The sequence below is a fragment of the Periplaneta americana genome, chromosome 10, assembly GCF_040183065.1.
Source record: "Periplaneta americana isolate PAMFEO1 chromosome 10, P.americana_PAMFEO1_priV1, whole genome shotgun sequence".
Lineage (NCBI taxonomy): Eukaryota > Metazoa > Arthropoda > Insecta > Blattodea > Blattidae > Periplaneta > Periplaneta americana.
The window spans coordinates 74,267,290-74,291,632 of NC_091126.1; the positions used below are offsets into that span (position 1 = coordinate 74,267,290).

General features: G+C 35.3%; 1 protein-coding gene across 3 annotated transcripts in view; it reads left to right on the top strand.

Annotated features, from left to right (window-relative positions):
* LOC138707779 (uncharacterized) overlaps window positions 1–24,343 on the top strand; it is a 50,378-nt gene that overhangs the window by 6,102 nt on the left and 19,933 nt on the right. For all 3 annotated transcript variants that reach the window (XM_069837681.1, XM_069837680.1, XM_069837682.1), the window contains exons 2-3: window positions 3,198–3,321; window positions 17,630–17,845. In XM_069837681.1, the coding sequence (XP_069693782.1) occupies window positions 17,675–17,845 (171 nt within the window). In that variant the 5' untranslated portion in view covers window positions 3,198–3,321; window positions 17,630–17,674. The remainder of the gene's footprint in view (window positions 1–3,197; window positions 3,322–17,629; window positions 17,846–24,343) is intronic.

The following is a 24,343-nucleotide window of genomic DNA, read 5'->3' on the forward strand; positions in this document are numbered from 1 at the left end:
GGTTGAATGGGGTACAGCTCTCCCAGTGATCACATAAATTTCTAATAATCAATACTATAAATCCAAGGTATTTTAGCAAGCTCCTATAGTGACCGGGACATAAGTAACCTTCACCAAATATTATTTGTACTTACTATTTTGTCTTGTTTTTACGTTCCTGAATATGTATTATGTTCCTTACCCTTAAGTAGTCACCCAGGGTGTTGTCAACACTCCAGTCACATATACAGAGCTGTTAACTACATATTGAGTAAGCCTGTACTTTTCTAACTTTCAGTACCTTTCTTAGAATTGGTAAGGCAACAATAACCCTAAACATGTTTGAAATCGGAATTCGCATACTCGAGATAAGAGTTTAAGTGATGTGGGATGATGAAGTGTTACAACAATGCACCTATTGTACAATAAATAGTGACAGTTACTAAACTGACCATACTTGTGTCATAAATAATAACAATGGAGGTTAAGTAGTGACTGTGCGCACAGAAAAATCAAGAAAGTGGTCTGGAAAGGAAGATAAAAGTAAATTATGATTGGAGTGAATAGACGTTCGAGTATTACATGTGAACAAATATTGAAATATTACCGTTACTGTACATTAATTATAACATTGTGGTAGGTATTAAAGTACAGTAGAACCTCTATTATCCGTGGTAATGAAGGGGGTGGACTGAATGGTTAATCGAAAAAATTGGATAATCCGTACTATAAAATATTTTCATAAATTAAGCATATAATACTTGGTTTCATAATTTGAAATTCCTACCATACTGCAACTATTGGTGTCTTCATACTACACACTATACAATGTTATTCTGGTTATAACTAATGAAAACATTGAAATACAATAATATGTACTACTTTGTTTTAGTCTATTAACTTGCGCATATTTCTAATGCCAATCTTGTATTCTGATGCACTATGAGCCACAGTTTTTCCTTTCCCAAACAACTCAACACGTTTTCTTTGGACATTTTGCACAGAATGACTAAATGATGCATAAGTTTGCAGTTGTGTAAAAGTTCTTGGGGTCATTTCTTTCAAAGCTGATAGTGACTATTTTACAAGTTGTGAAAAAAAAACCTCCTCCCAAAAGTGTTTCTACTGCTGGTAATGGTAGCATTCCTACTACATACTGTGTAATGGTAAAGGCTGGTAATAACTTTCCGTAGAAAAAATGCGTGTTAACATATTGTACAGTACAGTATTTTTCTGCAGCAAAAAAAAAAAAAAATAGCGAGAGAGACAATCAGATAATCCACCAATCAGTTAATAGGGTGACGGATAATCGAGGTTCTACTGTATTTCATATAGACATCACCATAACAAAAGTTGACAACAAACACACTTTCAAAATATACAGAAAACCAACCACTACCACCACGCACATACACAACACATCCAACCATACAACACAAACATGCTGCATTCAGGACAATGGTGCACAGATTACTCAACATACCCATGAGCCAACAACACTACAATGAAGAAGTGAACACAATCAAATACATAGCACAAGAAAATGGTTACAATCCAAACATAATAGACAACATAAGGAAGACAAAACAAAAACTTAACAAACACAAACAACACAAACAAATAAATACAACCATGCAGGCGTATACAAACTCACATGTAATAGTTACGACAAGTTCTATATTGGACAGACAGGCAGATCATTCCAAACATGCTACAAAGAACACATTAAAGCAATAACCAGAGGACACAATACATCTACATATGCCGAACACATAACTAATGCTAACCATACATACAATAACATAAATACAGACATGGAAATCCTATCTGTACAACCCAAAAACTAAAAACTCAACACACTAGAACAATATGAAATATACAAACACACCCTAATCAAATTCTCAACACACAGATCAATTTCAGAACACAATATTTGACTCCACTTTTCAACACGCAAACACACCCCTACAACAGACAGTGATATCAAGATGATGCCAGTATCTAGTAGGCTCTGGTGATGGTGTACAGTATACACTGAAACAGCTGTAAGCCACACATGCCTACATAATTAACACTAGTAAGTTTACCAATTTTATTAATCATTTGTATTTCATATAGTTGTATAAATAAAAAGAGCGACATTTTAATAAAATTATGCACTAAAAAAGTAATCCGTAAGAACCCATTTTATTTGGAGCGTCAGCAACACCCCGCATGACTTATTGTTACAAAGTTAGGTGCGACTACTTAAGGGTTAAAATACATTTTACATTGCAAATTGCAGAATGGAAAACTATGAAGGTAGGATAATTTTGATCCCTTTTCATGGTAATATTGACCAACAAACATTTGCTGCAATAATTATATTTTCTAGACTGTGGAAGCATTATCATAATTGTATAATTGTATATGGAAAGAAATTATATAACAAATGAGAAGTAGGATTTTCAGGAAAGGCACATGCGTCTAAACCCCTGGGCTCCTTAAGTCGACTGTTCCTGCAAATTACAGATTGAATTAGATCTCAACTCATACATACATGACTACAGGGTGGAAGTGAAATAACCTTGCAGATTGAAAGAGACGGTAGGATATAAGTAAATGAATAGAAAACCTATGTTATGTTTTGTGATTAAATGCATGGTTAATTAGAAAATTAAGTTTGAAGTTTCAGCAGTCTGGCAACATAGTCGTTAAACACTCTACTTGTATACACATGTAAGAAGTCAACCAACTCGGTGAGTCTCCGTATGTAAGCTGCTAAGATTTTGCCACGCATTCACTTTGTGCAGTAGTTTGAATTTACAGGTTTTTAAAATTAATTTTGCACAAAAACCGTGCATGCTATTGAAATACGCAAGAGGAATAAATTATTCTTTACTAGATTTCCTATCGATATGGACAAAAATAACAATCCTACTTGCATTAGTTACCGAATAAGAGATTGTTAAACATTTGGGTAAAAATTTTTTTTTTTCTGAAAAAACTCTGAACTTTCCACCAATATGATGATATAGTTTTATGGTACATACAACATGAACTATTCACTCTGGAAATCTACAAGACTATTTCACTTCTACCTTGTACACTTTGAGTCTATATCTTTATAGCAGTAAGGATTGAATGTAACGAAAGAAAAATAATGAATTAGTCTGCTCTTTTAGTAGTGTGAATTCTAATATTGTGCTACAATTGAAGAGTGTTTTATGTTGTTTTAGGATACTTCACTGAAATTGCTGCTGGAATGATTTTGCAGGAAAACTTTGACGTTTGCAGTGAATAATATCACTATTTGTGAAGCTGGTGCTATGCTGCATCAGTTAAAATGTGATGTCGCAATAGGTGAGTTCAAAATGTTTGTCATAATTTCTGTTGTCAAATTCATTTGCTATCAAATGAGTACATAAATATCATCATTGTCCAGGCAGGCCTTTTAAAGGAAATAGAATTGCCAGGTTTTCAGAATTTCGTAAGGGACAGTCATGACATTTAGCCCAAGGAATGTGCGAAGAACTTATATCTGTGAGAGAAGCATACATGTTCACCACCTCAGGGCTTAGACTAGTATGTGATTAGGGCCAGAAAGTTAATGCCCTAAAAAGAGGAGCAAATTTTCAAAACCTGACATATCCATTTTTCAGAAAATACACTTCAGATGCCAAAAACTTCCGTCTCTGCAACGAACAAAATATTTTCTGTGGTGCTATATTAAAGATTATTATTATTATTATTATTATTATTATTATTATTATTATTATTATTATTATTATTATTTGCTCTTGATTCATACAACATTTTACCATAGAAAAATCTTCGTTTATTAGAGAGAGACATATTTGTAGCATTTTCTGAAAATGGACACGTCAGATTTTGAAAGTTTTCTTCTCAAAAGTACTAAATATGTCTTTGAAAAGTTCAAATTATGCTAATAGACATACATTAATAAATTAAAAGAAATTACGTTTACTATAGCAACACGAATGCTAAGCAAGTATTAACTTAAATTATTTCTTAGATGTGCAGCAGTTATTCCTCAGAGACTTATAGGTTGAAGCACACATTGTTCCATTGTCTAAAATCAGCGTTGAATTGCAGTTAACTGCTAACACTTGACTGACGTTTTCTTTGGAGAAGCTGTTGTACTTCAAGAAGCTTTTGTATTGTGAAAACTTGTTTTCATGACTCACACGAGCTTATTGTAATGCTATTTTTCAGTTCTTCGAGGACATGTGGATTATTTTTGTACATGTTGTCTTTTAGATTTTCCCAGAGATAAAAGTCACCAGTGATCAGGTGATCAAAGGGGATACACATTCCTACTGAGAATTATATTCTGCAATATTTTATGATGTTCATCCGTGGAATAGTCCGCTCTATGTGCTGTTGCAGAATCTTGTTGGAGAGGGAGCATTCTTTTGCTTTTGCGATTGTAGCAAGAAAAGTGAAGAAGTGAAGTACTGGTGACATGATTAATAGTGACATAAATCCCTGGTATCAGAGAGAGATTTAATGTGTATACCCAAGATGTGGAATATGTTGGTTGTTAGTAGTTGGTACAGTTGATCTTGAAAATTCTTGAAATTTGGATCTCAAAATTAGTTTTGTGTGTTTTTTAAGACTTTAAAACTTTTATTGCTGTTGAGTAATACAGTTAGTTAAATGATTTAGTGCTATAAATTTTGGAAATATTAAGCTCTTACAGAAATGCACAAAGTTGCTTAAGCTCTGTGATATGATATCAGCAACAGAATCAGTTCTCGACCTCGAATCTCCAGCATATTGGCCAGACACCTTTTCTCTAAACCACATGGCAGCTCTATCGAAGTAGTTGAAATTAAACGACTTTCTCTTGGTAAATAGTACTGCTGAAACAATATAGTGCTTTTAAATTCAATTTACTGTTGTCCAAAGTCTCAGCTGAGTGGATTGAAATGATTGCTCTCTTGAGGCTTGGAGTATTGTCCGACAAATAATTGAACATGTTCAGAAGTACAATTATTAGCATGATTGATTGTAGTAGTTCAATTATTGAAGTAATCTTATTGTGTCTTCTTGGTAGTGCAGTGCTTTGTTAGTAGTTAATGAACAGAAATTTGGCGCTGATTACTGTAGGTGTTTGAAAATAGTTTTATTTAAAAAAAATGGGTATTTGAAATGCAAAATGTGGTTTTATTTGTTTTTATTTTTGGTGCCATATCAGTGGCGGCTCGTGAGTTCTAGGTTAGGTGGAGTCATATTAAAAATAAACTCATGTCTTATACCATATGTCTCTATAGGTGCCTCTCGATATGCCATTATAGTTACATCAACATATCAGTCATATTATCACTTGTTGGACTAGAAATAAATTCTAAAAAATGTAAGTAGTTGCATAAAAGTATTGTTAAATGCTGTAGACCAGGGGTCGTCAGCACAGAGCAACCTGGGGCTAGCGTCTCTTACCCACAGAGAACACAGTGCACCATGGTGCACTCGTAGCTGCTAGCGGGTATGCTCTCTACCTCTTCCTGCTGCATGATGGTGCACACGGGATGGCACCGCTTACCCTTTGCACATTTCAGCGAGTTGCTGACGACCACTGCTGTAGATTGTCACTTACGAATTTCTTGTTGTTGGAAGCTGTGAACATCAGTGGAGTGTAAGAACTACAGTCCATGGCTACAATCTAGTCTGATCTCTCCCCCCTTTCTCGCTCTCTCCGTCTTCCTCTCCTACCCCTTTTCACTCTTCCCTCTCTATCCACTTGAAGCCACGCTCACATTATCAAGAAACTGTCAAGCAGGACATAGGCCAGTGGTCGTCAGCACTTGCTGAAATGGGTAAAGGGTATCCGGAGCAACATCAAATGCACCGTCTTGCAGCAGGAAGAGACGGCTAGAGCATACCCACCAGCAGCTACGGTGCACCATAGTGCAGTCTCTTATCCGCGGGTACTGCATTCTGTTTGAGGGATATGAAGGTTACTCTTCATCTGAAATTTTTCATTTATGTATCTAAAAGGAAATGTTGGCAATTACTGTGTAATAGATTGCAGAATTTTTATTTAGGGTTGGTTGCACTGCAAAAACACATTAAATTCTTTATTCATGGAAGTTTTCTTTCTCGTAAATATATTTCGAAGCTTTCGCGGAGATATATCTTCAACATCCCTGGTATCCAAAAGTGGTTTTTAGGCATCCTGTCTGTCTGTATACGGTGATTTCTACTAAACTTTTGGTCAGATTTTGTTCATATTCACTATTTATGAGTCAGTTTATCCAGAGATGATACACGTGGTGTTGGTCTATTATGGGTATTTACAGTAGCGTGCAAATTAATCCGAACACGACATATTTTTACATTTTCTATCATTGTTGGCCTCACAGCTGCTCATACCACTTTAATTGACATCTCTAGTACGTGTAATTCCATTGTTGAAGGTCTGTCGCTATATTTTTTTTATAATATGTGACATTTTGCCTGTCGTTTTGTACTTATAAGCATTTCAGTTGTGTTGAAGACTTAATACTGCAATCCTGTGTACATTCTGTCGTCTTCACAAATGGATACAACTCCACGAAAGCGGTCTAAAATTATAACATTAGCAGAGCATTCTTCTATGACACAAAGGCAAATTGCTGCAGAATGTCACATCGGTTTGGCTACTGTTAATTCGATCATAAAACGATACAGGGAGACTGGATCCATCACACCCCAGAAAAAAGGAAACTGTGGCCGGAAAAGGAAGACTTCACCTGCAGATGATCGTTTAATTGTGAGGAAAAGTAAATTAAATTCTAGACTAACTGCTGTCGACTTAACCCGCGAGTTAATGGCTACCACTGGGGCGAATATTCACGTCACAACAGTGCGGCGTAGGCTTTTGGAAGCTGAACGAAGGGCTCGTAAGCCTATTAAGAAGCAACTGCTAACCCCTGTTATGTGCAAAAAACGCTTAATGTGGGCAAAATTACATCAACACTGGAGAGTGAATGACTGGAAGAATGTACTTTTTTCCGATGAGTCTCATTTCGAGGTCCACGGCCACCGTGTTTCTTACATACGGAAAGGATCCGAAAAAGTAACAGCAACTCATCTCCAACAAGCACCCAAATACCCCCCTAAAGTAATGTTCTGGAGTTGTTTTACACATGAAGGGCCTGGAGCATTAATACCTATCAAAGGAATGATGAATTCTGACAAATATATTCACTTACTGGAAACCAGAATCGTACTCCAGCTGCAAAAATCATTTCCGGATGGCAGAGGTGTGTTCCAACAAGACCTGGCACCATGCCATACGTCTCGAAAAACTACAGAATTCTTCAACAAGAAGAATATGCAGGTACTCCCCTGGCCAGGCAACTCACCCGACATCAACCCCATTGAGAACTTGTGGTCAATTTGCAAAAGAAAAATGCAAAAAATGGATTGTTCTACAAAGGAGAAGATGATTTCTGCCCTCATTGGTGTATGGTTTCGCGATGAAGAAATGAAGAATATTTGTGGGAAATTAGTGGAATCCATGCCGAGTCGTCTCAGAGCTGTTATTAGGAACAAGGGAGGCCACATAGATTACTGAGGTATGTCTTAGATCCTTTTTTTATCCCATTTGAGTGTTTTTGCATAAGTAATTACATTGTTCGGATTAATTTGCACGCTACTGCATTTGAAATTAAAAAGCATGCACTGGCACTCCATTTCAAGAAACTTAAGACTTTTTCGTAGTCTTTTTCTTTTTGTACTGATACTGCATTAACTAAATTTAACTGACAAAGTGATTGAAAATCAATGTAAAATCGTTATGCTAAAAGAAATTTATACCATAATTATTTGTAGTTTTTGTTACTAATTTTGTTAAAATTCGAAATCCATTCCACCTCACCAGCCAGAAGAGTGGAGTTGAAGAGAAGACTTTATTGTTCGACTACCCTAACTAGAAACCCATTTCTTACATGGAAGTGAATCACTGAAATGAGTTCTAATCAGTGGTGTAAGCAGAATTTTGTCAGGGGGGGGGGGGTTATTTTAAAAATTATTTACAATTTAAATTGTCGATATTTTGAAATTTTGTGTATTGTTATTATTATTATTATTATTATTATTATTATTATTAACATGTTACGGTATTTTTATTAATATTATACTATGTCATAATATAACATATTCATAAATATCCTTATGAAATCTTTGAAACGTAATTTTTCACAGCCATCCAATTTTTAACAACTTTTAACTCATTTAATTTTGTGTACCGGTAATAAAAAATGTTTATGTCATTATTACACTTGCTAAATAATCATATGCATATATAACGTCGTTGTTCCTGCAATAACTTCTATGTGCAAAATATAAAAGTTTTCAGTAGGAAGAAAAAACATATTTATTCATCTATGGCAGCCGTACATAAGAGACTGTGAATTCTTACATTTTCGAAACAAATATAATTACATATAGGAGATTTTATTTGCTGTCTCACTATTTAAGTTATTTAATAGAGCAAAAATCTGGAAATCGATAAATTTGTCACATAGGAGTTATTGCAGGAACAACGACAATATATTTAGTCAACAGTTATTTCTATATGATAGGTAAAACACTTCACTTTACATAACAGGAAAATCCATGGAAACAATAAAATATATTAAAATAAATTGAATTAATCACAATAATGGGACATGGAACTCACCAAGGATGAAGAATGAAACTAGCATGATGAATATATTGAAAGAGGAGTAGGAAGACTAGGCCTTCTGTCGATGTACATTTTGTTACTCTGAGAGTGAAAAATTAGAGAAGTGAAAACGATTATGGATTAAAAAATACTCAAATCTAAATATGTATTTTTTTTTTTTCCAAGGTTCAAGGTGGGGTTCAAACCCAGTAACCCTCCTTATGTATACCCCTGGTTCTAGTTACATTTCAATATTGATACATCACTTTTAAATGGCACTGATTTCAAATAGAGAAATAGTATTAGAAATGATTACATTATATGCTCAGCTGCGTCATGTAAATCTTTGTAAATTGTTGCATACATCCACTTAATCTGTATATTGTACAAATGAATTCGGATTTCTTACTTCTAGATTATCAGTATCTATTTTATGTGAATTTGTGCAAAATGAGCGATATTACTTAATCTCTACAGTTTGTAAATATAACGAAATTAACTTGTTTTTGGGATTATAGAAATGGCCTTTCTATACAATTCAAGAAATGAAAGTCTACTTTATTTAGATACTCAATAAATTATTTATCTTTTGAACAGTAATTCAAGGAAGCAAACTGTGAACAATAATATCATTTGAAAAGTGATAAAATAATCATAATTATTGTCAAAAGCATGGAATTTATAAGTACAGACCAGGCAGTTAAAAAGCCCCAAGCATTATGCAATTATTGGCATTCTCCTCCATGAAATGCGATGTTCAGTCATGAGTGAGATTTCATCAGAGTAGGACAGTTGTGTTGTGCAGTCGTGAGTGAGATTTCATTAGTATATTCAGTAGTGTTGTGCAATGGTGAGATATTCACTGCATTGTTGTATATCAACCCTTCTCCAGGCAACCTACTTTTGTAACATAGATGGGCAAGGAGGGTCCGTCGGATCCACATGCCATTTTAATACATTGACAGAAGAAAATCATTTTAGTGTATACAATATTAATCTTTCTTTAATAATGATATTATTATAGTGACCAAAGTATCCATGATAATATACATAAATTATATAATTTTAATAGTTTTTTCATTCGATGAAAGAAACATGTTTAGTGTATGATCTACAATATTTTTTTTTTTTACTTTCGTCGTAAAACTCACATTTACACAAATTTTATATTTTATCATTTCTAGCACACACACACACACACACACACACACACTCTCACACGTCATTACTCTCACACACTCACACGTCATCACTATCACACTCACACGTCATCACACTCACACATCATTACTCCCACACACTCACACGTCATCATTCTCACACTCACACGTCATCACTCTCACACTCACACGTCATCACTCTCACACGTCATCACTCATAATCATTCTTACAGTTTTTACACACCGGGTCACTTCACTGTGCTCATTACACACATATTGGCCACAATTGTCACAGCTTTGTTTTTGTTTGCGACTTTTTTCATACTGGTACATGTGACACCTTTTAGTCTGTGGTTGGGGCGCAGTAGATGGAGAGGCCTACTAGCTCTTGGCATGAAAGGAGCAATGGTCATTACAGTTTTTTCTGAAGTCCTACTCTAGGTCTTCTTTCAATTTGAGATTGGATGAAACTTTCAGCAACAGCTACAAGCAACAACCTCCTATTGTTCTGTTTTACAAGATTCCACGAAGGATGATGGTTCATCCACACAACAAATGCAGTAATTCCACATACATCTAAAAGATTAATAAAAATGCAAATGGCCAGCGATTTGTATGTCTCTTGCACGCATATGCATTCACTAATGATCGAGTGTGTCAATATCTCCCTTTGTGCTATTACAGTGAAGAATAATTTGTGGTTTCTTTTCTTCTTCCGAAATGGTTTGTGTGTGGTGCATTGCAGAAAGAACAACAACTGCGTTATCTGGTTTTGGTACATTGAAACCAATGTTACATATTTTGTAAATCCGCAGATCAATGAACACTCTGGCCATCTTTTATTTGGCTGAAACTCAGGAGAGATGAATATATATATTTTTTTTGTGTACTGTTCCAACTAAGGTGAGACCATTACTGAGGAGATTCTCGGTGAGTTCTTGAGTTCTTTGTCAGTAAAGTAGTTATCGCAAGTTACATTTCTATTTGTTCTTTGATAAGAAAGTATTTCTACAATCCTTCGACCTACTCCAGAGTGTACCCTTACACAGTTTTCTTATCCGGTGTATGGCAGACCATTTAGGGGATAGAAGGTTTTGGAGTCATAAGCCCACCATACTTTCATGCCATATTTGTCAGCTTTTGATGGTATGTATTCCTTGAAAGGACATCTACCATGGAATGGAATAAGTTGCTCATCAACTGTTACATCAGTACAAGGAATATAGACCTAATGTATATTTTTTTAAAATTCGAATTCACATTTTCCCAGACATCTATAACCAGGGAAAACTTATCCTTCTCACGGCAAATGGATCTTGTTGTTTTGTTATCAAAGCAAGTAAACGCTAGCAAAGATTTGAATCTTGAGACCCATGGTCGCTCTAAATACTGGAACACCATACAAGCTGCTCCACTGAATGTCATAATTAGTGTAATTTGCTTTGAGGTGTCCTGCAGTTACTAGTAGACCGAAAAATGGCCGCAATTCAGTGTCGTTACAACACTTCCACGGGTGTGCAACATTTCTTTCTAAATACAGCCGCTCAGCTTCTTGATTATTTATCTATGTCTCTTATAACTGAATCAGTATAAAGATTGAAGGCATCAATAGATTTCCCAGGTGAAAGAGTGACTTTATTTATTGACCCTTTGATAATATTGTGAGCCCTAACTCGGCCTGTTGGAAAAAGCTGAGAGTTCCACGTGGTGCCATCTTCACCAAAGAAATTAGCAGTTTGAACGAATGCTTCCCCCCATATCCTAGTTCTAGACGGTCGACACTAACCTCTTGTGGATCACATTGGTGATAACTGCTTTTCTAATTGATAGATAGATTCTCATCATCAGGGGTTTCAGGGTCATATTGTGGCTCTAAATGATGATTACTAACTTCTGATGCTTCACTCTGATGATCAGATTTGCTATTATCGGCGTTATCGTCTGGTCCGAAGCTAGAATCGTCTTTTCTTAGGTCAGGTTCTCTAAGAAAATCCTGAATGGATTCTTCACACAAGTACTTATGCTGAGTCTGTCAGAATATTTGACCTAATTACTACTCTTCAGTATAACAGCATAACTAAGATGCATTCAAATATACTGTAACATCTAGAGACCGTACCTTTGTTTCTTTGACTTTCTTTGGCTTTTCCATAATAATTACTCCCATATAAAAATAATGAAAAAGTGAAAGATTCAGTCACTCTTTCTATTATAAACTACACTGTATTATGGCTAGCATAACTTCACACTGACTTATTTATATTTATTATAATGCATAATTGGTCCATTTTTTTTTAAATGTCATTGTTGTTGAGCTTCGGAAATAATTTTGCCAACATTCCATTGCCGTCAGATTATCACTGAATGGTTTGAAAGAGTGAAATCTTGTTACGAAGTGAGAAAAACCAATAAAACACACTATGGTCCAATAGACCCTGCATGCCCGGTTAAGACTTTAAAGAAGTAAAAGTGTTCTAGGACATTTGTGCAAAATACTACAATATTTTCCTTCTTCCTAAATATAAGAAACACAGAAATTAACAAAGTCATGAAATTTCAAGTAGGTAGAAATTATAGTTTTCATTTTATTCATAAAAATAGTAGTGCCAGGGCCCAACGGACCCTGGTTGCCTGGAGAAGGGTTAATCTTGAAGACGTACATGAAATGCAGGAAAGAGATTTTCGAAGACTGCGTTGCAAAGCAGCCCTCTATTTCATCAGGTTTTTCTTCTGTATGCAAATGATGCTTTCGTTTTCATTTCCAGTTAGTCACAGAATCTGTTTTACTAAACTTACCCACCAACTTTAATATTACTTGCCGTGTTGGAACTGGGTAGTAAGGAAATTTACATCTAAATGCTTGTCTTGTTCAAATGTCATACAAATTTTTACGCTTGCTGTACGAATTTAAAAGACTCGAATGCTCGTTGGTAATGAAATACGCTTATTGTTCTGCTTCACTTAATCTTGGCACCATTACCTGAGCTCCTGTAGTCGGTAGTCAGTGGTTACATATTATGCGAGTCCAATACAGTCTAAAAGACTGGGAGAGAAGTTGGGTGCGTGTCCATTGAATGTAGATCAGATAATTTAAACAAGTTTGATGGGAGATCATAACATAACTGAAATGTGATTGTTTTTCCATCGTGTTAATGAGTAATTATTAAGTTGTGGTAAGTAAAATGTAACTAATTTTTGTTTCATATTTTCGATAGATACCCTGATACTGAATTAGGATCCTTAAGGAATGTGACATTATTTATTCGTGTCCTTAAATTAAAAAAATTACTTATTTTCTGTGTAACTTGGATAATTATTTTGTCCTTTTCAAATTATTTGCCTTTGAATACATGAGAGTTTAAAGTTTTGATATCATAATGAAGAAAATTTTGAATTTTTAAATCTGGCCCTGATATTTGATTTTTCCAGTGTTGACAAAATTACTTATAGCTTTCATCCTAGAATTTCTAGCTCAGAATCTAGGAGCACATGGATCCTGAGGATGCAACCTGTGTATGTAGTTCTGAAATTTCGCAGAAATTAAATTCACATGATCAGGGATGAATCTAGCTACTTGGCACCTCTAGGTAGAGAAAAATATTTCCGCCCCTTATTTCTCCCTTTATGCTCATTTAAATCAACTGAAATAATTGATTCCGCGTTATTATTACTGTTTCTAATATCGAAAAACGCCTGACTCAGATAAATCACACACACCACTATTTTCGGTACTTACTGTTCGCCACATTATTACATTCTGATGTATCTGGACTCGAACTGGAACAAGCTGACTGTGTTTGTTTTTTAAATAGCACATCTATTTTTGTACTTCTCACAATTTCCTCTTTTTTTTTTTTTATTGCCTTGTCTTTCGCGAGTTTCCAGTATTGTTGTTTAGTCAACTGTCCGAAGGCAAGTCTGGACCCTACAAGTAACACATCAAGGCATCATTCATAAGGCAACTAGACCAGGAGATAATGGGGTAGGGTGACCAGTTCCTTTCCCCCTCCATTGCATACATCGCTGACTAGCTACATATTACACTAATCAGATTTCAGATGCAGTTCTTCCTCTGACACATATTATCAAGTGAGATGTACTGTCTGATAATAGATTTACATATCAGCCAGAACCTCAATCAGAGGTGTTTCCGGTATTGAGAACCACTTAGATTTTTTCGACTGTCACTCATTATAATGAATATTAATATATATATATATATATATATATATATATATCACCTAGGTACAAAACAACTGCACTCTTTACCGTTTCAAACTAAACTGAACTGCCAAGCATTTGACTGCTACAATGGCTGGTGGTATTTTCTTTGAATTTAAGTCTGAATGGGCAGTATTGAGTGTTTATACTGGCTACTGTTATGGCAGAGTTAGTGGTGTCTATCATCACAAAGCATATGATTGCGAGCAACGAGATTTGTCTTCCTAACATATCGTAATATAATACCAGTAAGTTCTTTAAGGGTACTGGGACGTGACGAGTGCCTATTTTAGCTCTTGAACTAGCAAACAACATATAGACTCTACTGAAGCATTCCTATGTCACAGGTTTATGAAATTTATACCATGCATTAAACAATGTTTATATTATCTTTTCGTGAAAAATTAAATCACTTATCTCCAATAGAATGTTTATAGGATGTCCCCAAATAAGGTAATTAGAAAATAAATTCTTATGCATGGCTCATCAGTTAGGTACACATATCTCATAGAATTTTAGTCAGACCTCTCTAATTTTTTTGTGGTACAATAAGAACATATCAAATGACAAAATGAATGCACTACTTTCTTGACTAAACATCACATATGTAAAAAATTTAAAAAAAATTATTAACAATTTTTTTCCAAAATTTTCCTTAGATTTGAATTTTTAAAAATTCAATGATGAAGTTTAAAAGAAAACCACTCCATTCATTTTAAAGAGTTAATTAATATGTACCTGCCACAAAAATTTCATGACTCTATGTTCATTAGTTTATGAGATAAGTGTACCTAAGTTTTGAAAAATCAAGGTTACGGGAAAATGCAAAAAACTGAAAACGTGTATTTTGTACTTCAGTCACCAATCTAGAACATTCCAGCCCCATACTCATCCTGCTCCTGTGTTTCTTGGTCCTCTCTCCTCCTTTTGGCATTCCTCTTTCTTGTTCTGGCCTCTTTAGTCACTTGCAAAGCAAACTTTTCACCGTCTTCGAAGCGCTTCTTGTCAGTGGTGTAAAGTGCAGTTTTTGTATTTGAGCCCACTTCAATGCCCAAACTCTCCAACACATTTAGTCTACTTACACAACCATCTTTAAAACAGATGACTGCATCTAATACACCCAGTTTTAAGGTTTTTAAACCCACAAAAACTGTTTTTGGGATGCGCTCCCATATACAATGATTAAAGCTTTCATTAGGGTTTTGTGTATTCCCATGTAAGCATTTTTTCAATAGCTCCTGGTTGCTGAGGCCCCTAAAGATGGGTTTTATTTCATCCATCACAGCTGGAGGCAGTGAATGCTGATGGGAATACTTATTTCCAGTGACTGAAGCTTTATTGTACCCACACCAGCAGTCTTCATCTGTACCTGGAGGACATAACGTGTGATATGGCTCCTCATCTGTGCTATACTTGTGGAAGTATATTGCCCACACTGCTCTTCTCATTTTTTCTACATCGTTTCCAGCATTCCTCCTTATGGCCAGTCCATAATAGGTTTGCAACTGATCTATTGCACTATCTGTTAGCCGCCCTCTCCCTGTTAGCGGTTTACCATCAGAACATTTTTTACCTTTCATGTCTTTACATAATTTTCTTAGTCTTGTTCCCATTCTCTTTTGCACATGTCCACAGCACTCCGGCTTACTTACTTCCACATTCCCATAAACATTTAATTCTTCAACTTTCTTATATCCCTTTGAGTCCCCATCTCCTAAGTAATTCACATACCTGACCTGATATAAATTCTCAGACCTCTGAAAAATTTTTACTACTCCATCGCTCTCCATCCCACCACTGAAGCCATCATAATTTTTCATGCAAACATGTCCAGGCTGGTCTGATTTACAATTATGGCAGAATTTTGTCAAACATTCGACATCAATTACTTTCCCATTGTCTAGTGAAGTTGCAGTGATGACACCATTGAGGGAAGTGTGGCCTCGCTTCTGCCAGGACCCATCGAAAGCAGCAGTTATGTCCCTACTGTTTTCATTTAGAGCCACTGCTTCTTCTATAGTATTTGTCATAGATTTTTTTGCTACTTCTTCCAGACATTTCAACAGCTGGGAAGTGCAGAAATTAAATTTGGCAGGTGGTGGGAGATCCATTATACCACACAGAGTTTGTGCTGGCTTCCTGCCTCTGCCAATACTTCTCATTCCATATACAAATCTTAAATTTACTTCATAACATTTTGTTTTCCCTACCTTATTGGATGTCATACTTGAAGCAGACTCTTTACACTTATTACAAACAACAGACAGTTTAGTTGCAAGCCCTCGCCTACTATTTTTATTTTCTGTAAGTTCAACACAGTCGACGCCACTACAATACTTACACTGTACAGTTTTCTTCACCAAATTAGATAATAATTGAATGTCCACAATGATAAAACCCTTTGAATATCCCTCATCACTAAAATAAAAGTTGTCATCACACTCTGGGTTTATGTGAGACAATTTTCTTGCAGAAGCTGAATGCACTTCTCTACTGCAGCTAGGCTCTGACAGGTTATGTTCACTTATATTATGTTTGCTTTTACTTACATTACCATTAAACACTGGTTTTCTTTTGCCAAACTTCTTTAATCTGCCCATTTTTACTACACACACACACACACACACACACACTAATAATGCTGAATAAAACTGATGCAAATAACACCACAAAGATTCTTTTTGCAACAAAATGTACACGAGGTTATTCAAAACAAAACAGGAGTGCTTTCCACTGGGCTGTGTTATGCTTTTTGCAGTTTCAGAGTATCCAGAAGCACCAACAACAGCAAAGAAATTTACCCGGTCAAAATATTCCAATAAATAGCCCAGAAATTATAACATATTTAATAAGTTGAATTGGGCATTTAAAAAAGGGGCGTGCAACTACGACTCCATTTTTAAATTCCCTATTTTAGGGCATTTAAACCCAGAAACCCCTACAATATATATATTTTTGGATAGAGAATTTATTCAAGAATTCGAAAACAATGAAAACAAAAAATGACATTTTTGGTCGATTTTCACGTCCTAGTACCCTTAATGTTATCTTGTGAGACTCTCACAGTGAGAGGGCATAACATTGAAAAAAAGAACTATGATCGCATTGTGACACTATTATTGAAAAACTGTCCTTTTTCCGTTGGCAGATCATTGATTAAATTTGAACTGATTGTTGCCAATGTTATTCATATCCTTTTCATTGTGCATTTAAGTTCATGTACTCCTTTAATGAGTTATGAATAAAATTTAAAAAAATATAAAAAAAATTAACAGTAATAGCTTAAAAGCTGCTCTCTCAAATCTAGCCTGCCTAGGCCTAAATATGCCCCTGCACATAGTTGAGAAATTTATCTTCGTCAGGACTTAATCACTGTTGTAGAAGCTTGAACTCGATATCATTTTTATAACCTTTCCAGCCACAATGGTTTCGCTGTGATACCTCTCTCCTAGCAAACTAACGCTAAACTAAGTATCCCGAAAGGATGTGTGTGTGTGTATATATATATATATATATATATATATATATATATGAAAGTCCATGGAAGAAACTAGTAATATTATATCACACACAGAGGTTTGTTAAATATGTACTTTTGCTATCTTGTTTGTTTTAGGCTGATGTGTGACAGCTCATATGATCGTGCTGCTTGGTTGCTATCATGGCATCCTACAGGGAGGAAGAAGATCCTTTTGAAGAGGACATAGTGTTTGATCAAGCTGGGCTACTTACCAATACAACAAAAATGAACACTGCCATACGAAGAGTGTCCAGTGGGAAGTGTGCGCTATTTGCCAAGACACTTGGACTCTGTGGGGCATTCTTTGGTCTGGTGAGCATTTCTTTATCTTAATGGATAGCTGTTATTTACTGCTGTGTTGCCACATGGTACTGGGTACCAGAATTAAGAAACTCCTCTGGTCTATACCTGTTTTTTTTTAAGATGAGACATGACATTAGTGCACTGCGATCGGAAAAATGGTCGAGTTGCCAAAGTTAGAGTTCTCACATGGTGAGTGCACAACAGTTCTCTTGGCGACATTTATTGTACACACAATGTTAGCATTGATATGTTTCGTCTTTCATTCTCTATCGATTTTTTTATTTTTTTTTTAATCTTCGAGTAAATTGTCATTGAATATTTTAACTTCAGTCAACTAACGTCTATTGCTAGCTCCCATCAGCTGACTAGTGTGGTAGTCCATATTGGCAACATAGCGCTGCAGTTACAAGCTCGGCCGCTTAACTGTCACATTCATCTTAAAAAAAAAGATAGGTATAGACTACCTGCTATCACTTGACCTGTTATGTGAGTGTTCACTACTCTTTCGCCATTTCTTCTCTCAGGCTTCATCATCATGTCCCTCTTGGTCGTCCCTTTCCTTAGGTTCCTTTGTTGTAGGTCGTAGCACTAAAAATACATCATGTTGCACACTACAGTGCCAGACATCTACAGGATTAAATTGTCTTTGGGAGTTGGAGAGAGAAGGGGAAGTGAATATTTTGGTTGACTCTGAAAGAAAATGCTTATTACTCGTGTGTGAAATAATTACATTTATTTTTTTAATGAAAGTTACGTCATTTCCTTCCTTCACGTAAGTGGATCCAGTCAAAATGACACACCATATGAAGGGTACACGGGAATAACGATCAAGGTCCATTTTAGAAAGTTTCGAGAAAAACTGAATACTTTGTTATCTGTGTATTTAATATAAATTGACGTAGTGGAATGTCAAGAACGATTATTTCTCATTACTAGCTAGATCACATGATAGTACTTCCTTTCCACTATAAGATGGCATTATTAACTCAATTTCGATTTTTGATGGACCTTGATCATTTTTCCCGTGTACCCTTCATATGCTAATAACTAAATGGTAGCTTATGAGAATAATTACATAATAAAGAAGAACAGAATTAGTCACTTCTCTATTTTAATAGTGAACATATTTTTATTAGTACGAATACAGTGAAGAAAGGGAACTCGAAATTAATATATTTATAGGGATAATTAATAAATATTGGAAAACTCAAACTCATAATAAAAATGGTGGTCTACATTGAAAGAAGATAGATGCACAGTGCATTTATATCTCTGTCAAATCTATATTTTTATATTAATCCCTTATCTGCCACAACGTCTTTGAGATAGTCTGAATGCCAGTGTTTTTATGTGTGAAGGACTGTTCTTTCCTCAGACTTCTCTTCAAGTGTTTACGAATTTCTTGTGGACTAATGGCTTCATTGCCAAACTTCTGGGCATTTGAACAACAACAACAACGAATTTATTGTTCAACATAACATCAAGATCTTCGATAATATTTAGATCTTATGATTGAGATGGGTTTTCATTAATTTAAGGCAATTTAATAAATATAATTTATTCGCAGAATATGAGGAATGTTTTGGATCGTAATCTTGGTAAGATATGAAATCGTACTGGAGGTATAGTTCTTCAGTACTGGCTTTGAAATTGTGGTTGTACTTTTTTTCACGATACATTTGATGAAATTTTTCCCAACATCAGAGGCTGCCATGCAATCATACTACCTTCACTGCCTTTAACAGATGGATTCTTTCCCCAGAATTCTTTTCTGCAAATTTCACTTGAGGTGTTTGATTTCTCTTACTGATGTAATGCTCCATATTAGGCATTCTTCCATGTATGTTGTTTTCCCTCAGTACTCTTCAGAAAGTTTCAGCATTAACAAACATTCTCCTGCAACTGTTGCTCTATTTCGTTGGGAAATTTTGTCGCACTTGATATGATATAATATATTTATTCATCTATCATATATCTGTAAGGCAGATCTGTTACAATTTTATGTTACCCCACATCTGCCTTACTTTACAATTTTAATCACCTATGCCAAGTCTCACAACTAAAAAAAAAAAAAAAAAAAAAAACAAACACACACACACTCTACAAGATCAATTTATACATCATTATTTTTAACTTTATCTTCCCATGTCATCTTCACTATTATTAAAAATTTGCCCAATTTATTTAACTCTCTTATATTAGTTATATTACTTATTTTCTTATATGCTACATATCTATTCATATTCAAAAATTACACAGGCCAACAAAAAAAAATTCTTGGTGCCTTGGTTTTTTGACCTGTTCTTGAGATCATTTGATGCACTGATTCAGAAAATGACATAGGCTAGGCTGTATCCACTCTAGTTTCTTAGATATTGTTGAATTTATATAATAATTATATAATATAATATATTATAATTCTGTTTTGTTACAAAATTATTTATAATAACGACTAGATGGTTTCCATGGAATCAAAAAATCATTTTGATGGCTTATTTTGAATGCTAATACCACAGAAATCAATTGAAATAATCATATCCTGTCTACCTTTAGCTATGAGATCTGTGCCATACTCGCACTTTTACTATTCCACCCTTCCATGAGTTACCACAGATCTCGGAGGATTTTTTTTAGTTGGTTATTTAACGACGCTGTACAACTACGAGGTTATTTAGCGTCGATGAGATTGGTGATAACAAGATGGAATTTTGGCGAGATGAGGCCGAGAAATCGTCATAGATTACCTGGCATTCACCTTACGGTTGGGGAAAACCTCGGAAAAAACCCAAGCGGGGATCAAACCTGCACCCTAGTGCAACTTCAGACCGGCAGGAAAGTGCCTTAACTGACTGAGCCACGCTGGTGGCTCTCTCAGAGGAGGGATCTTGTATGTCTGAAATAGCACAAGTAAAGAATGTGGTGACAACAGTGATTTTCAAACAGCTTCACATATGAACGCTTTAACCAGAACAAGTTGAGTGACCTGATTAGAGACTAAATCTTTCTAAGGAGTCTTCTGAATTGCTCGTCTCCAGACTAAAAGAAAAGAATGTACTTCAGCCTGGATTGAAAATTATATTTTATCGAAGAAGAGAAAGAGATTTGCTGCCATTTTTTTTACTGAAGACAGAAACATAGTATTCTACAGCGACTTCTGAAGAAATTGAGTGTATCAGAATACACCTCAAGTGAATGGCTCCTTTTAATCGACAGTTCAAAACGTAGTTTGAAATGTGTTCTAAAAAACAATGACAATAAATACGCCCCCATCCAATCAGTCACTTCTCCGTGATGAAAGAAGAGTACAACAACTTCTCTTTAGTGTTGGAAAAAATAAATTACCAGGAGCATCTGTATAGACTTGAAGATGATTCATTTTTTTCTTAATAAAAAAAGTGGCTAGACAGAATATCCTTACTTTCTATGCCTTTGGGATAGTAGGACCAAACATGTGCATTGGATAAGAAAGGCTTGGCCCCCAAGGGAAGATATTGTGGTTGGATAACACATAGTAATAAATGCACCTTTAATAGCGCTAGACAGAATTATTCTCTCACCATTACACATAAAATATAAATTGAAGGCTGTGAATAAAAACGGTTCGTGTTTTGAATACATAGTTATAAATTGCCTGGACTTACCACGGAAAAACTGAAGCAGAAATTTTCGATGGTCCACGATCAGGCAGCTTGTAAATGACCCACATTTCATAGACTCAATTAATGAAATCTAATCTTGTGCCTGATCTTCATTTGTTCTTCTTGTAAAAACTTCCTTGCAACAAGAAGGCAGGCAACTATACTGAATTAGTAGAGGATATGCTCTTTCATTTCAACAGGTTTGGATGTAAAATGAGCATTAAAGTAAATTTTCTGCACATTCACTTAAATCGTTTGTAGAGAACCTAGATGACTTATGTGAAGAACAAGGTGAAAGATTTCACCAGTACATAAAACTAATAGAAGGCAGATACCAGATGGGATGCACACATGATAGCAGATTATTGTTGGAACTTCATGCGTGATTGCCCTGGCATATTCCAATCTCGGAAGTCTTACTATAAAAGGAGTCTCTTCTGTGTCGAATGACTGGAATATTTGTATCATAAACTCGTGATTTTCGTTTCAAATAAATAAATTTAGTGTATTTTACGTTTATAATAATTTTTAATGTTTTCCTTTCATGCTACAAAGAGATTAATTAAAACAGTACCATAAAATATCTTGAATTTTGACGACCGACCAGAGTGAATAGAGATATATGGCATTTATGCTGTATCTCAAGAACTAGAGCTGATAGGGAAAAACTGGTGCCATTTTTGTATCAGCGAGTCGAATATATTCAGGAACAGGTTTAACATTGGAGGCACCAAAATGTATGTTGGCCAGTGTTATTTATCCACTTTTTCCTTGTATTGTCTGTTTCTTGACATTCTAATAATATATGGAGGTGTCTTCTCCCATGCCGCAAAGGGGGCAGATATCCTTCTTTATGGTACCCCTCCTGTTTTTCAATTTCCTTATTCTTAGTCTCCACCAAGCTAAGCCTATCCTCAATTTCCTATTATTTATTATGACATATTCTTCTTGTTCCCATGACGTTTTAATGTCCTTATAGTTACTTAATGTTCTTAATTCTTTGAGATTTTGATACAATTCCTATCTCGTAATTTCATTACATCTCTCTTTTACGATTTTACAAATTACATTTAAATTCATTACCCCAGTTTCCTCCCATAACCATCTTAGACCTAATCTACTCACCTTGTTCTTTAAATCTTCTAACCAGTGTCGCACTTAATTCAAGATCTTCAGAGATTCGTCTTAAAATCCTTCTTTTTTCCCCTCACTGTAAATGTACATTAGAAGTATCCTTACCTTACTAATGAGCCTGTTTTCTTTTTTATACCTTCAGTAATAATACTGGGTAGCCATTTTTGTGATATGAAAAAAAAAAGAATATGGTTTATTTAATGACACTCGCAACTGCCGAGGTTATATGAGCATCACCGGTGTGCCGGAATTTTGTCCCACAGGAGTTCTTTTACATGCCAGTAAATCTACTGACATGAGCCTGTCGCATTTAAGCACACTTAAATGCCATCGACCTGGGCTGGGATTGAACCCGCAACCTCGAGCATAGAAGGCCAGCACTATACCAATTACGCTACCAAGGCTGACTTGTGATATGATTTCCCCTTCTTTGAATGAGCGATTATTAATCTACATTCTTTCACTTTTGTATGACTATATATTGCATTATTTGAGAAAACTATTCATTTAAACTAAATCTGTCTAATGACTGAGAAGGTACACAGTTTGCCAGAGTACGAATGTAAACATCGAACTGCACCATTTTGAATGTAAGGTAGAGGAAGCTCATTACTGTATATTTATCTGAAATGCTGGACTGTGTCACAATATAGACGAGGGAAAAGGAATCGACGTGCTAAGAATACAGCATACAGAAATCATTAACCTCATATATTTCAAAGAAATAATTTACGAATGCTTCATACGTGAGCTTCTCCCCCCCCCCCCCCACACACACAGAAAACACACCAAAGCACACTCACAAACCCACGGGGGGGAAGAGAGAGAGAGAACACGTTTCTTTTTCATTGTTTCTTTCTCCCATACATGGCAAAAATACGTCTAGCATATTTCCAAAAAACAACTGGAATGTCACAAAATCATCCAAGGGTTTTCTACATATGAAGAGTACAGGGGAAAAAACAATCAAAGTCAATTCTCTTAAGAGTGATGCCATCTTCTAATTCACTATATTACTTCAAAATTTATTGCTGTTCCTAATGAGAAAGTAGGAAAGGATGACTGCATCCATGATGATAATTCTCCTTTACCAGTTTTGATAAGAAGAACACCAAAGTTTTGCAGTAATATACTGAATGAGACGATGGCATGACCCTTATGAGAATTGTGACTTTGATTATTTTCCCCGTGTACTCTTCATATATTTAGCATGGGGGTGAACTGGTAATATATTTAACTTAGTGATGCAGTCTGAGAAATCTATACTGTGCAGATGCAACTCATTCTTGTCTTATTCCTACATCCCCATTTTCTCTTTCGTTTGTAATGGTCGAGGTAGATCCTACGTGAATTTCGAACCAACATAGTTACCTGCTGTGTGTTTTTCGATAATGACTCAAATTATGAGGATGAATTCTATAATGAGCATAGAATTAAGCATTAAGTTATTTAAGATTTTGGTTAAGTTTACATTAAAATACCCACTGTGTGCTGATATGTAATATAATATAGACTGTCATTTTCTTTCACAAAAATGGGAGGAAACGATGATGATGCTCACATCATTCCTAAAATTTGGAGACATTTCATGATTCTGGGAATTGTAACAAAGTCTATGATTAAGCCAGACATTATTTTTGACAAGGGAACAAAAATTAGTAAGGCAGTTGAATGTAAATCTATATGTCTTGTTTGCCTTTGTGTGTGTATATTTGCCTATCTCTTTGTCCATATT